General features: G+C 32.4%; 1 protein-coding gene across 7 annotated transcripts in view; it reads right to left on the bottom strand.

The window, feature by feature from the left end:
• The window catches only part of CNTLN (centlein), a 330,124-nt gene that overhangs the window by 156,886 nt on the left and 156,475 nt on the right, over positions 1-16,763 (bottom strand). For 6 of the 7 annotated variants that reach the window (XM_058565850.1, XM_058565854.1, XM_058565855.1 and 3 more), the window contains 3 exons: positions 10,528-10,704; positions 8,581-8,706; positions 1,300-1,421 (listed from right to left, as the gene is read on the bottom strand). In XM_058565850.1, the coding sequence (XP_058421833.1) occupies positions 1,300-1,421; positions 8,581-8,706; positions 10,528-10,704 (425 nt within the window). The remainder of the gene's footprint in view (positions 1-1,299; positions 1,422-8,580; positions 8,707-10,527; positions 10,705-16,763) is intronic. The other variant, XM_058565853.1, reaches the window with a different exon arrangement.

Here is a 16,763-nt window from a genome sequence, read left to right as displayed (position 1 = left end):
ATACATTCCCTAAAATTTAAAAATATCTAATGACCAAATTTCTAATTCAAGCTCACTATTTATGGAATGAATTTCCTAAAAAACTTATGTAGAAATTAAAGTCCTATATCATAATTTCCTAAAAAGCTAAACTGCTATTATGGAAAACAAACTTCTAAGGAGACACATGATACTTTTAGGTCTATTTCTCTCATTCATTCCACTAGTAATAAAGCATGCACTGTAGGATTGTCACAGATTCTAAAACAGGACTATAAGCAATCAACTCATCTAGAATTTGCTGCCAACCAATCTGAATGTGGTACACATACTCTATCTTAAAACAAGCTATTATCAGTGAATATGTCAGAAAGTAGTTTTCACACTTCTAGTGACTACTAAAAAGTTAGGTGAACAGAGGCTAAATGCAGGATAAATTGCTTTACCACTCCTTTACTGACAAGTGATATAAACACTTTCTATTCTTCAAAGGAAAAAATCAGATGTGACAATTATCTACAAAACACGCCAAATGCCCTTTACATTTTCATTTTCTGTACATAAAACAAACTCTTCGCTTTTATTTTGTAAAAATGCTGTACTTGCCAATTTAGAAACAGTATCTCTCTATAGAACAGACCAATGTGTATCATCAACATTGCCCTAAAGGATCCATCTCAAAAGATGAGAGGGTAGTAGATTTTCTGTACTCATTCAGTCCTTTGCCCTCTGTTGATACTGTTAACAGGGGAGCCACTTACGACTAACCAAGATCTGAACACCTGTTCAGAGCAATTGAACTGAGACCGCCAACTCATTCAGATAAGCTGCAGAACAAACTGATGGATAGTAAAGATTTTCAAATTGCATACTAGGTTGAAGTAGTTTTAAGATAGTTAACTATATGTGAATTTCCTATTTCTCTTGTCTTTCAATTAAAACTTAAATACTTTTTGAGTCATAAACATTGTAACATTGGCATTTTATTTATTTAAAGTGGTTTTTCAATCATATGGATATGAATTGTTTTTGCTTTAAGTTATATACTTTTATTAAGCTACTCTATTGATATTAAAAATGTACACAATAATTCATAATCACCTATGCTAATGATTTCTGTAAATGATAAGAAAATCTATAGTTATTGCTAGCATATTTCTGTTTTTGCTTATTATATTCTCTGTTTAAAAATTCAGAAATAAAGACCTGACTACCAAATAATTTCTTTAAAATCAAACAAAAGCCATTAAAACACCTATATGATGCTACTCCATTCCATTTAATATTTAGGGATATGCCTTTATGAGCTATGTAACTCACATGCCACTGCCTTCTTCCCACTGTTTTAATTGCTCTTTTACTGCTCTGTAGTTGGTCTGTAACATCTGTAGCCTTTCCTTGCGTTTTTCATGGGCATCTCTTAGCTCATCATTTTCTTGGCTCTGTAGAACACAAAAAAGCAAGTATATAAGTTTGAAGAAAGTATTAGTATAATGTTGGTAATAAAAGGTTACCCATCTAAATATAAAATTTGAAAGAAAATAGCATGTAAATATGAATGAATTTGTAATACTTATTTAAGCAGAAGAAAAGGAAGAATTCCTAGAGTCACAGAATAGGTTTGCTTGATAAATTTGACCCACTCACTGGATTTTTTTATGCTGCTTTAAGTAATTTCCAAATTTTGCCATCAAATTAGTTTCATTCCTTTCCCCTGTTGTTAATTAGCATACATACAAATATTTATGAGCCAATCATACATTTTTTAGGAATTCCATTCTTGGAGCTTTCTTCTGTCAGCTCCATAATCTTAAGAACACTATTTAAATTAATTTAATTTCTTTTTCTGTAAAACATGGAAAAGAACAGAGAGATTTAAATTATGATGACTAAATTAAATGAGCTAACATACAGGTAAAGCCCCTGGCACTGTGCTTGCCCTAAAGAGGCACAAAGCAAAAGTTAGCTTCCTTCCGTCTCCTCTTCCCAGGTTATTAACATTGATGTCCTTATCATTTAGAAACAAAATTCACTGTTCCCTTGCCCATCTATCTCTCATCTCAACAGTGAGATAACACTTTACAGAATTTGCATTATTTTACTGCAACTCTACCTGTCTCAATGGTATGGATATTCTGTCCTTCTACTTTGAATATATGTCTAGTAGGATAACTTCAATAATTCTCTTAAGTAGTTACTAGAAAGTATTTGAGTCTTTTGTGTACCAAGTGGTCTGTATGCCACATGGAAATAGAAGTACTGATGAAAAAGCATGAGAATGGCATCACTTGACAGGCGCAATCCAAATAAATGTTATCCTAAAGAGTTTTAGAAGATAAACAAATCACACATCCTACAAACTTGCTTAAAAATAGCATAGTTTAATACCGTGGTTAAAAATTCAGGATACTGAATTTAATTTTGTTAATTTCAATTAAAGAACCATATATTAAGAGCCTATTACATGCAGGGTGTTAAGTGCTGATAAGAGTTCAAGTCCTGCTGCTCAAAGTTACTAATTTCACCTTCACATAGCTACTTAAATTCAGTGTGTCTCAGTTTCTCCATCTTCAAAATATAAGCTATTTATAACTCTTCTAAGATGTAAAGGATGCTTTAACCTTGACCTTGAGTTTTCCCATACTGTTGGTAAACAATCCAAATATCACTTCACTTCTTGGAACAATAAGTTTTCTAATCTTAAGTATCAAAAATAAATGAATAAATTAGCCAAATAGAAGATGATAATTAATAATGTTGATATCTTTTCATAAATGAACATAAGTTAATTATGTTTATGAGGATTCCCCAAGAACTAGTAAGATTTATTATGAATTTAAACAGGATCTATTATAAATTTATTAATAAAATAATTTAATTACAAGAAATTTACAGATATTCAAAAAGATTCATGTCAAAACATAATTTAAAAATGAACTTATAGTTAAACTGAGTACTCTGTTAAATATTTCTAAAACACCTTTCTGTAATTATTCTTCATTGAATCAAAGTTCTTCCCCATAAACTCTTATTTTACAATGAATTCCTTAAAAATCATTACACACAAATACAGTGTTTTGGAATCATTAAAAGTCTGTATCAGAGTCCCTAGAACTCTGAGTAAATAAAACCTAAAAGATTGAGCAAGAAGTAAAAAATAATAGAATGGGATACCCAAATTTTTTCTATTACCTTTCATAATAATTCTGTGTTGAATTAATGGAACAAATTGAGTTTCTTATTGTTAGTACTGTCATTATTTTAGCATTTTTCAGTACTGGCTCAGCTAACATTAATCACTGAATTTACTAAAAATTTCCCCGAGTCCTATATGTCACTCACAATGTGCCAGGCTCTGTACTAGGCATAGCAATTAATCAAAGCACTCAATGTAGCCACCTCTGATTCCTAAAACTTTAGTGTAATATATTCAATACTAGCAAATAGTTTTGGTTTTCCTATAGTAATTGAAATAAGTGACTTCTTCCATTAAGTAGTGATTATGAGAAAGTAGTTTTATGGATGGGCTTTCTGCTTTAATTTTACATATTTCATAATTTACCTAATACTAGAATGTTTACATAATTCTTATAAAATTATTAAAATATAAACTATTAAAAATGAGACCAAACAAGAGACTATTTGATAAATCAATTTGATAGATATAACTTATAATAATAATTTAAAAATGCAGTCTCATCCATAGATTTCTTCTTTGAGTATGCTAATATCAAATTGTAATACATGGGTTAAATTAGTCCTAGAGACTATTGTTTCTTTGGCCTCCTTCAGAAATAGACAGTAAAATTTTATAAACATGTAAATATAAGATAGATTATATATCGTTCAAAGAAAAATGTTTTTCCCTGTTTTACTGCAAGAACAGATGTTGGCTGAAGTCTTCACTCAAAAGTTAGATATCTCAAAAGAAGTTTTTAAAAAGATGTTTCTAAAAAGAATAATCAAAATACTTTTTTATAATATTCTAACAAATACAAGTTAACTGTAGTTTAGATTATAGTTCCATAAGTCCCATTTAACTTATAATAGCCTAAGTAAAAACAATAGTACTTCATTTGGGAAATATTATCCCCAAAGATCTTACAACAAAATTAAGTGTAAAACTAAAAAATACATTTAATATCACTAATTACTACATTTTCCTGACAGGACACACAAAAATGCCCCACGGGCCATCACTGAATTAGGTCCGTTTATTAGTTCATTCAATAAAACATTAATTAAGTACCTTCCATGTATTTTAGAACAAAACTAGCTAAACTAGAGGCTCTAATTTCTGTGTACAAACAAGTCTGAATGACTAAAACATCGGAAAATAGAAAATAGGAAAGTTGTATCAACTGACTTTCTTCAATGATATGTGCAATTCTACTTTTGAGTTCATAAGAATAGAAATGATTCTTGAAGTAATCTTCTAGTTTGGTCAAAGGCTCCTTGACCTTTGAACTAAGAGCATAAACACTGTTAATAAAACAGTGGCTCGATCTTCAGAGAATAATAGCAAGATTTTTAAAAAGTTTAAAAAAAACTTTTATAAAACACCGAGGATTCCACAGATGTTTCATTTCAGCAGAATGTATAAAGTTCATGAATATTAGAGCATTTAAAAATACAAGACATTTAAACTGTATTCAAAGGACATACTGATGTTATTAAATGGCATAGAAAAATGCTAATAGAATCAAGTTGTCAAATGCATGAAAGTCAGTAAAGCAAAGATTCATGGCATTAGAGATCTCAAAGATAGTGAAGATTTCATAAAGCTCGGATGAACTGGTTTCCAAATTATACTTCATAAGTTGTTAGTTCACTACCTTCATGAAGTCAGGATTTGGAAATGGGTGGGATTTTTATAATAATAGCTTTCATCTCTTCTATTATTATTGGCTCTTTTACTACAACATTGGTCACCCATCTTGAAAACTCATGTACAACTAGCCACAAAAGTAAGCTGAGTAAGACAATGTGTTAATATTTATATAAAATTCATAACTAGTATTAGAATAATATGCATAACTTACTGCTAACATAATAAAGAGCACCATTTCTATTTATCAAAGTGTGTATATATATAAAAATATATATGTTCCATGGTCTACCGGTGAAACATTTGCCCTTCAATCCACCTTGGTGATCAACTTGGTACCCCAAAGCTACCCGCCGTGCCATGGAGCGTGTCTTCTGTCTTTAGTGTTTCCAACAGTATCTCCATGGAACAACAGTCTTTTGGGAAATATCAATAGGTATAACATAATCAAGTAAATATGGGAGTGATGTATTTATATCTTTCTATAGATTCACAATGCACATTGATATGCTAAAAGCTTATAAAAAAAGTTTTTCATCCACTGTTTACAATAATGGGGCATAGAACATTTTTGTCTGCCATGTCCCATTAGCTTCTGGCAGAGTAGTATTCAATAGAATACCAATATGGGAAAGACCATGACAAAAATTCAACATGTATTAGTGGGTAATGGTCTAAAAAAGGAGCTCTGTGATGAACAAATGTACTTAAAAAACCATAAGACACTGTTATGTGTTGAAATGAATCCCTCCAAAAAAGATATGTTGGAGACCTAACCCCCTCCACCTCAGAATGTGATTTTATTTGGAGATAGGGTCTTCAGAAAGGTCATCAAGATAAAATGAGGTCATTAGGGCGGGTCTTAATCCAAAATAACTGGTGTCTTTATAAAAAGGAGAAATTTAGACATAGGGAGACAGACAAGCATAGAGGGAAGACAATGTGAAGATACAAGGAGAATGCTATCTATAAGCCAAGAACACCTGAGACTACTGGAAGCTAAGGAGAGAGGAATGAAACAGATTCTCCCTCACAGCCTTCAGAAGGAACTAACCCTGTTGACACCTTGATTTTGGACTTTTCTAGCCTCTAGGACATTGAGACAATAAATTTCTGTTCTTCTAAGCCAGCCAGTTTGTGGTAGTTTGTGGCAGCATCCCTAGGAAACTAACACAGACACATCATTAATTCCTATATTATCTTATACTCACATGCATTATCTTATACTCACATGCACATGAGTAATAGCAATAACACTAATATTATTGCCTAATAAAGGGGAATATAGAAAGAGGTCTTCTGTCTCCACTAAATAGGACAGTTATACTTACTAAAGTCAGGCTGTAAATTAAAAAGTACCCTGGGCCCAATCACTCTCCTTGGAATTGCTTTACTATACAGGTTTTGTTTACCCACTTCTTGATTATAGTGCCTTTTTCATTTTGCTCTTTTAAAATAAGAATCTTTTCCTACTAAACGATAAAATGCAAGGAAAAAATTTTGCTCCCATTTTTTTCCCTTATCTTGCAAATCTGTGAAAGAAAATCTACATTTGAAATTCATGATTATCATCAATTGACTTGAAAAAGGAATATAGAAAAAGTATAAATGAAAAAGAAATTGTGTGAAAAAAGAATTTTACTCTGAAAATAAATTTGAGGCCTCATCCAAGAGAGCTGTTGTTAGGAAAAAGGAATGAGGAAATAAATTAGTATAATGCTTCTGAGACTCTCCTGAAATTTAAGAGGTGGAAGAGAATAGATCAAAAAATGTCTGAATTACTCCACTCCTTCCTGTGAAAAACAAGGGACTATCAAAGACTCACAGACTTCTGGGGGCAAATGAGTGGAGATCATCTACTACTGAATGGATATGTGATGGTTAATTTTATCTGTGAATTTGACTGCCCAGATATTTGGGTTAATCATTATTTCTGGGTTATCTGTGGGGGTGTTTCTGTATGAAATTTACATTTGAATCAGCAGAGTAAAGCAGATTGCCCTCCCCAATGTAATGGGCTTCATCCAATCCATTGAAGGCCTGAATAGAATAAAAGGCTGTGTCAGAAAGAAGTCTTGCTTTCTGCCTGACTGTCTTTGAGCTGGACATCGGTCTCTTGCCTTCTGACTCGGACTTGGACTGGAACTGAAGCTTACACTATCAGCTCTCCTGTTCTCAGGCCTTTGGACTCAGACTGGAACTGCACCATTGGCTGTCCTGGATCTCCAGCTTGATGACTGTAGATTTTGGAATTCTCAGACTGCATAATCACGTGAGCCAATTCCTTATAATCAATCACTCAATCAATCTCTGTCTCTCTCTCCCTCTCTATCTTTCAGAATAATAATGTCCATTAAGGAAGACTAAAGAGTTGTATCCTACTGGTTCTGTTTCTCTGGAGAACCCAGATTAATACAGGATAGAAGCGTTGGTATGTGAATTTCAAGAATCATGTACAAGAAGTAAGATCACAGATTGGCTTCCTAAACACGTCCATAATATCCTATGCGCACCCTCAAATTTACACTAATACACTAGATTCTAACGACTCACTTAGCATCTTCTTAACTAGAGTAAGGGTCTTGAATGACAGAAACTCATCTTTTCTCCTGTTGTATAATAAATGACTAGCACAATGCTTGACTGTCTTGCTCAATAAGTTACTGAGTAAACAAATGAATGAGCAAATAACTCCAGGTGTATAAACCTCAAGTAGGCTAAATGCTAGCAAGCAGAGGTCATCTGATCATTTTATTTTTGGTAGAAACAATAAACGATAATTTTCCTTTATTTCTGAATTAACAGCTTAGCTCTGAATAAATATAAATTAAGACAATGTTTAGTGAAAAGGTAGGAAACATTATTAATTGTAGCTTATGGTTAACTATACCTTTAAACCATATTTTCTTCTACAGCACACATAATATATGTCAAATCTTTTTCTTCCTAAGAGTAATCTGTATTATATGACAAAGAATCTAAATTTAAACTGTATTGGATTCTAATAATGTGTAAACTGGGCTTGTCATAGAATGTCATAAAACTATTTGGATTCAATTAAATGGTTAAATCTCAAATAGTGCAGGCCTTCGGGTAAGTTGTGAATGAAGAATGACAAGTTTAGCGGTATTAAATTCACAGAAAAAATAAAAGCCCTCAATATAGTCACATAAAATTGGTTCAATATGCAGAACCAACTTCTTCCAAGAAAGAGATAACCTCTCAAAGATAGGCCAATAAGGTATATGCTTATTAAACATTGATAGAACACTGATTCAAATGTCATATATTCTGAGACAAATTCAGTTGAAATGGAAAAAATAATGCATATTTATTTGCCATTTTGACTATGTAATTTTTCTATAAAGGAGAATTTTAAGTGGCCTGAGCTAGGCTAGTATGGTTTTTAACTCACTTTTCTTTTTATGTGTTTATCATATATAAAGAACCACAAGAAATTCTCTTTCCACTTGCTATGGTTCTGTTTTTTTGTTTCTGAGAAACTATAGGAAATTTACTCCCAATATTAAGCCAAAATATTCCCAAATAATTTTAAGTAGTGAGTAAATATTTAGTTTTCAAGTAGCAAATTTTTTTTATTACTTTATGATCCTCAGAAATCTTAAAAACAAGACCAACCACCTACACATTTTTATACCTGTAATTAAATTCAGGAAAGATAAATGATAAGCAGTAATTTGTGAAATGAATGTTTACTTTGGTATGTCTTTACCTTTGCAAGGTTACTACTAAAGAAATGATTTATTGTTCACCTTTAGTTGTAGTGCCTTCTCTAAGTTTTCAATCTTTCTTTCAGCCTTTCTCAGCTTCCTTAGTTCCTCTGAGCCTGTGAAAGAGCTCTTTGGGGACAAAGACCTTGAACGTTTCACAGGTGGTTCCTCGAGAATAAAACAAGGACATGGTTGAACTAGTTGGAACACTGGATTATGAAAGACATGCAAAATTAAAGAACAAGTAATTTTGAATACTAATAATGAATTATAAAAAAAATCCTGCATGGAATACCAGAGAAATAACAAGCGGAATTACCACAGTGCTACCGCTAAAGGTTTCTCTGTGACTCGTTAATGAGAATATTCATTTACATTTACATTGTTTCTTTCAGAATAATGATGTCCCATTAGGGAAGACTAAAGGGTTATAGACTCAGAAATGCAAGAAACCTCATTACAAAGGAGGGGATAGAGGCTGGTCTAATTGCTCTATAAGGGTCCAAGGTTACACTTGATAGGACAACCAGAAACAAGAGGGAAAGGATTTTTTTCCCTTTGAAATAGTTTAACACACTGTGAAGTTGAAGGAACAATATGCTTGAGGAATATAAATACAACAGACAGTAGATCTTATACCATAATGACCATATGGTCATTAACTATAATGTGGCTAACTAGAGACAAGAATGTGTGTTTATATTATGTACAGCTTCATATACCAATCTGGAGAAGGAATATGTGAAAGCAACTATTAAGCTGGGCAACATATTGTTCATACTTACTGCATGCCCTTATGAAAAAGAAAGAAAATTTTGTTCAAAATATCCCTCTCATTTTCCTGACTTTCGTTAAAGGCAATGAAATATCAAAGTGATACATGTTTAAACTTCAGCAATATAGCAAGCAACAAAATTAGGCCCTATAATGTTGTCTCTCAATTTTAGGAATGTTTTCTTTCATTTAAATAAAGCTCAATGCTGTGAAACTACTCCAAAATGGCAAGAAATGGATAATGCAGTTATGTTTAAATAAATACATACATACATACATATGTAAACAAAGCTTGCTCTTCTGAAAATTACTAATAATATTAGACGGAGTAAATAAGAGTACCACAGAAACATGGGTCTAATTTTAAATGCTTCCTTTATTAAGACAGTTTGTTCTACTCATAGGAAAAAATGGGAAGAACTAAAAAAGTTATCTTGAAAACATGGTTTTCTACTTTAAAAACATTTATTACTGCTGAAGTAACAAGTGTGAGAAAAACATGTCTAAAACTCCTTACTTTTAGGGAAATGTTATTTCAATTTATCCAGAAATAACATATTTACAAAGTGATATTATGAAATTTTTCTATTAGTCTATGTTCATAGAATCTTTTGCAGCATAACAGGAATACGTAATGAATACTACAAAAGGAAAAGCTAAGACGTTAATAAACGAGAAATAGGCTATGAAAAATTTACTTATTTTTCTCTATTGCTATGCCTTTAAATCCGAAAATATATAACTGCACAAATTAATGTTAAATTCCATTTGATAGTTTATATTCCACATGGGCAGTATTTTAAATATCATATCTGAATGAAATAGAAGCATTAAGATATATTTTTCTTCTAATTAACATTAGAAAATTGAGTTAATGAGTAACACCACTTTAAAATTTTTACTTAATTTATCTATAGATTAGATAGATGAGAGATACTTACCAAAACTTTTTAATATAAGAATGTTAATTTACTGCAAAACAGGTATACTACCAGTAATGTATTTAATTAACTAAATTAGGACTATATTATTGTCTTTAAAACGGGAAAACTCTACTTCCAACAATTATTTTATCAAGCTTTTGGCACATAATATTTTTGAAAAGCTTTCAGAAACATAAGCAGAGAAGTAAATGCTGCTGTTTGGTTTTTAACTTCATCGCTGGCCTTGCCAGCCTCATCCTGACAAATCCACAAAATGGCGAAATGTCCCTACCTTATGTTCCCCTTCAGCACTTGTCAGGATGCTCTTCTCTGAGGAAGATCTGTTGGTAGATCTGTTCTCTGACAGTTTTTCATTTGCTATTTTCAGTTTCTCCTGTAAATACTCAATTTCAGACTTCTGTGAGACCATTAAGGTTTCTAAGCTTGATAAAGATGGCCGTTGAGATACCTATTAAAAAAAGTATATGGGCAAACATATATGTATGTTTGTATCTCATATTATTTACAGATATATGCAAATACTTATACATAATATTACATTATACAAATCATAAGTATTCAGAGGAAGAAAATTTCATTTCAATAATAAACTGTAAACCAGCATTGGCTAAACTTCTATCATCCTAATAGAATGGCATTTTTCAATAAAATAACCAAGAGTCTGTATAAATATTTTCATAAATACTGTCATACAGATTTGCAGGAGAAAAAATTTAAAGCATGGTTCCATGATATATACTACTCATCTATAAATTAATTATTTCAAATTTATGATTATACACATGTATTTCCTCATGAAATACTCAATCCACTGTCTGATCATCAAGAGTTATGCAATACCATTGAATATAAACCCGGGAAAAGGAAATCAACAACCCTGTTGGTCTAATTAGCTTTTAATGTATCATAATTTAATAATAACTCAAAAAACTCTGAAACTTTTAAAAGTCAATACAGTTCACTGTACTCTCCTTTAAAATTTATTCCTATGTCAGATAAACTGCTAATGGTAAGCACCACATTTCAACAACAGAAGTCACAGGAAAATTAAGCTTATAGGAAATCTGTTCTGAAAACTAGCATTCTGCAAAATTCTACTAACATCTTGACTGAATATATTTGAGACCATCAAAATCCATGCATATATTCTATTTCGAATTAAGCACTCCACTTACAAAAAACAAAAACACTAAATCATAGTGAAAACAAAGGTTTTTTAATTTCCAGCACAAAAAAGTCAAATTTTATGATTCTAAGATTATCAATATGGATCTAGGAGCCCCAAAAATAGTTTCATTCAAAATGTGGAGAGCCTCAGTCTTCCTAAATGATATTCCTAAGGACTATGAAAAAAATATATGTTTAAGTTTTCTGAACCAACAATGGGAAATAGTATTTTTTTCTGGTTTTAACTACTTTTTTCTTTTTTTATGGGATAGGCAAAATCTTCCTAATTCTAATCTATAATTTTTATAATAAGAGGGATCATCTTTGATCATACTATTACACTTTCCTTATAGATAAATCATCTGATTTGCTTCCCAACCTTTATTCTATCATCCTACTAATATATTTCTCAGTGTTGTTTAAATTGTACTGTTACCACACTTCAAATGTATTAAATACTTATCCCATCACCTCGCTTTGAACATCAAATTAAAATACTTTAAGCGCTTTTCTTCCAAACTCTACAGAACTTTGCCCTATTCTTTCCCTTTAATCACTGGATAGCTTTTCTTTCTTTTATTTTTTCCTCCTATTTTGCAAATTTATGATGTTTATAAATGTTTCTTTTGATTGGGCTGCTAATCTCAACAGTTTTCAAAGGCTACCTTCTCTTGTCCAGGTTTCATTAAATATAATTATTAAGACTATATTAACGTCCCATAATTTACCAAAGAAATTTTGAATACATTGTTCAAGGTCAAACAAAAATTTAGAATAAAACAGGAAAAACATAACTTTAGTTTATTGGTATATCCAATAAGCAATCCTGTGTTCTTTAATAAATGAGTTTTCTAAATCATCATTGGATTATAATGCAATAGATAAGAATGTAAAAACATGAATATTTGATCAAGAAACTGCAATGATAATTCAAATATTCATGAAGACATTAAATATGCTTCAACAGTGCATTTTGTCACTATAATAAAAAAGATTTCGTATTTAGGCAGCATTTCTTCGAAATCTCTCAATAAACAATAACAGAAATTCAAAATTAAAATACTCTGAAAGTGACTAGCTCAAATTCACATAGGAGCCAGTAAGATAATATAAATAAATAAGTAAAATGGGTTGTTTAGTTTGTTTTAAAATTTCTGTTTTAGAATTTATTCAACAGAGACACTCTGTATACATATTAAAACACGTAGATATATTCTTCACTTCGACAGGGAAACTTTCACATGCTCCCAGTCTTTTAAAAATGTGGTCTTCTCTCATGCCTTTTATCACTTTTGATAGAACTGTACGTATAAGAAGTATTTCACATTTCTCTTAACACTATCATTTTTAAAAGAATAAGTAAAATGAAATAAACAACACTCAGCTTCACTTTGAGGGAGAAGGAGGGTGTCTGCGGCAGTAGCTACTCAGTTCCAGCCAACTGTTTTTGCAGAGGAATGTGGCCCACTACTGCCAGATCTACTGATTTTCCAAAAGAAGCAGGAATTCTAATTTCCCAGGGAAATCTCCTAATTTTAAAATGTTGGCCAGATTCAGTTTATGACTCTTGTATTTCGAGAACATGGTGGTGGGAGTATAAACTGCTATACATTTTCTAGGGGAATTTTGAAACATGCATCAAAGCACATAAAAATGTATCAAGCCTTTGATTCAGCATTCTAATCATGCTGGCAGTTGATACAGAAAGATATCCAAGATAAACTGTTAAGTGAGAAAAGCAGGCTACAAAAGAATGTAGTATACAGTATAGAAAAAGAGATTTCACCAAATAAACATAGGAAAAAAACGGAAATGCTACAGTGTTATTGCTGAGCAGACGGACTATATGTGAATTATTTTCTTCATACTTATCTGAGTTTCCTTAAAATTTTTTATAAAGAACATGTCACTAAATGTTTTTCAATAATGTAAATTTTTTTCTCCAAATAAAAGGAAGAAAAGTTTAATAAAAAATTGTCAATATAGGCAGGGGGAATATAAATGAAAGTCTCTCCATAATCTCATCTCTTAGAGTTCACTAGTGATAAGTTCGGGATATATTACCCCAGACTTTAAAAAGAAAAGGAAAACCACTGTAATTCTGTCCTTTAACCTGCTTTTTTTAAATTAATAGGCTTTATTTTTTAGAATAGTTTTATACTTACAGAAAAACTGAGCAGATACTATAGAGTTCTACACCTCCCACTCCCACCCCACCCCCAGCTTCCCCTGTTATTAACATCTAAAATTAATATGGTACATTTGTTACAATTAATGAACCAATATTCATATACTATTTTTAACTGAAGTCTATAACTGTGAGGTAACAGAACACAGATATATTGGTCTCTGCCCCCGGTTCCTGGCACAGAGCTCCCACCTAAAACCCTTGTAATTTCCTAAGTGATAAGAACACTAGGAGCATCTATTGTTTTAATATTTGTCTTTGATCCCGTCCCTGACACAGGGCTCCTAAAACCCTTGTAAATTCCTAAGTGATAAGAGCACTAGGAGCATCTTTTATTCTACTAAGGTGACTCTGAGTGGGCTCCTGGGTGGCTCCTGGATGGGGCCTGGTCACCAGAAAAACCAAGCCATGATTAGAAGGTTGGAATTCTCAGCCCCATGCCCCATCCTCCAGAGACGGAAGAACGGTTGGAAATGGAGTTAATAACTGATCATGCCTATGTGAGAAAGCCTCCATAAAATTCCAATAGTAGAGGGTTCAGAGAGTTTCCAGCTTGGTGAACAGGGGGAGGTGCTGGGAGAGTGGTGTGCCTGGACAGGGCATGGAAGCTCTGCGTCCCTTCCCACAAACCTTACTCTACACATCTCTTCCATCTGGATATTCATCTGTATCCTTTATGATATCCTTTAATAAACTGGCAATAAACGTTTCCCTGCGTTCTGTGAGCTGCTCTAGTGAATTAATCGAACCCAAGGAGGAGGTCTTTGGAACATCCAATCTATAGCTGGTTGGTCAGAAGCTCAGATGATAACCCAGGCTTGAAACTGGTATCTAAAGGGGGGCGGGGGCAGTCTTGTGGGACTGAGCCCTTATCCTATGGAATCTGATGCTATCTCCGGGTAGATAGTGTCAGAATTGAGTTACATTGTAGGACATCTAGCTGCTGTTACAGAGAGTTGCTTGTCGTGGGGAAAAAATCTCCACACATTTGGTGACCAGAAGCATCACAAATGTGAGTGTTCTGTGTGACTAGTAAAGGAGACTCACAGGAAAGAAAGTCATAGTAGGGAAGAACCAAATTATTCCCCACATAGGAAAGAAAAAGTTTTTTCCCTTTACAATAGTTTATTCAAATTTCCTTTTTTTTAACCTAATGTCCTTTTTCTGTTACAGGGTCCCATCCACAATACGACATTACATTTAACTGTCATGTCAGCAACTCTTGGCTATGACAGCTTCTCAGACTTTCCTTATTTTTGATGACATTGACAGTTTTGAGGAGTACTATTCAGGTACATTATAAAGGATGTTCCTCTGTTGGAATTTGTCTATGTTTTTCTCATGATTAGACTGGGGTTATGAGTTTTTGGGAGGAAGATGACAGAAGGAAAGCGCATTTTCATCACATCATATCAAGGGTACATACTATCAACACGACTTGACTGTTGACGTTGACCTTGATCACCTAGCTAAAGTAGTGTCTGTCAGCTTACTCCACCGTAAAGTTACTCTTTTGTCCCCTATCCATACCATACTCAGCCTATTTTTTAAGCTTAATAATCCTTTTTTTTTTTTTTTTGGTGAGGAAGAGTGGCCCTGAGCTAACATCTGTTGCCAATCTTCCTATTTTTACTGAGGAAGATTAGCCCTGAGCTAACATCTGCGCCCATCTTCCTCCATTTTGTATATCTGTATGTGGGACGCCTGCCACAGCATGGCTTGATGAGCAGTGCATACGTCTGCGCCAGGGATCCGAACCTGTGAACCCCAGGCCGCCGAAGCAGGACGTGTGAACTTAACCACTATGCCACTGGGCCGGCCCAAGCTTAATAGTTTTTTTAAGGATAAGGATATGTATATCATCATATATCCTTACTTATTCTTATCCTTCTTAAGTGCTGCTTTACAGCCTTAGCAAAATCAAGATAACCAATTCCCCTGTCTGTGGAAGTTTATTCTATTGCCCTTAAAACCCCATCAACTTTGAAAAGTTAACTTTTCTTGGCCAAGAATTATTAGAACTTTATGTTACTTTTTTCTCTAATATAAAAAACCCTTCTGCACCTTTTTATTTAGAGATAATGGTATGGTGCTAGACCATAGTTAATCTGATCAGAAATGATCAGTGGAGTATGTGTTCAAATGCCTCCAATTGGAACTAATCTCTTTAAATTGAGCATTATTAATACATAACTTCTTTTTTACATTGACCCATAGAGGTAATTTTGATCAAAAAGTCCTGTAGAAGATCTGTAGAAGATATAGAGTAAAAGGGGAGTGATGTAATGCCAATTACTATTTAAAAATTATATAAATTAAATATCTAGTCATGTTGCATTAAATTCAAGCAACATTGTATGGCATTATTACACTTAAGGGTGAGTGAATACTGCCTGATAAATAGAAAGTTTTTCACAGCTGTAACAATTGCAAAAATTGTAAGTGAAATTATTTTGTTTTATTAGTAAGTTTTAATTAAACATATTAATTTGTTTCCCACTACATTAAAATAATAATAACTAGTATTTGGTGAAAAAATATTGTGTTCCCAGCTCTAGGTAAGCATTTCACATATATTATCTCACTTATTTAAAAAATTTATAAATTCCAAACCTGTCAACACATAATGTAGCCGATTGCAAATCAAAAACACTTAAAAAGGACACTATATCTCAGCAAAAGAAAGTTTCTCCCAAAATAATATCTCACTGAAAATTAAGTGTAGGTTAAACATACATGTGTGTTTAAAAATCTGTAATGTGTGTTTGTATATAAAATATCTAACCTATACACATATATAGCAGAGAAACTGACATTCTGAATTGACACTTTGACATTTTGGTTCTCTGAAAATCAACTCACATTCTCTTAGAAGAAGATAGAGTATAAAAAAAAGTATATATATATATACTTTTTAAAACATATATATACTTTATTAAAGAGTGTATACATATATAAAATTTTATTCTCGTGAAATGCCTAAATCTCTGCAAATCTTGTTATTTTATTTAGAATTGATTTTAGAAATGCAGAAATATATCTATTGCCAGTTTATAAAACAAACATTGTTAGCTGAGTCATCCATAACCCGAAAACAGATGATGTTAGGAATAGTCGCACATTCTTAAAAAAATAAAGGAAAAAGAAAAATA

Source organism: Diceros bicornis, chromosome 22 (assembly GCF_020826845.1).
Source record: "Diceros bicornis minor isolate mBicDic1 chromosome 22, mDicBic1.mat.cur, whole genome shotgun sequence".
In the NCBI taxonomy this organism is placed as follows: Eukaryota; Metazoa; Chordata; class Mammalia; order Perissodactyla; family Rhinocerotidae; genus Diceros; species Diceros bicornis.
Note: the sequence above shows the minus strand (reverse complement) of the source record. Positions and strands in the feature narration are given on the sequence as shown.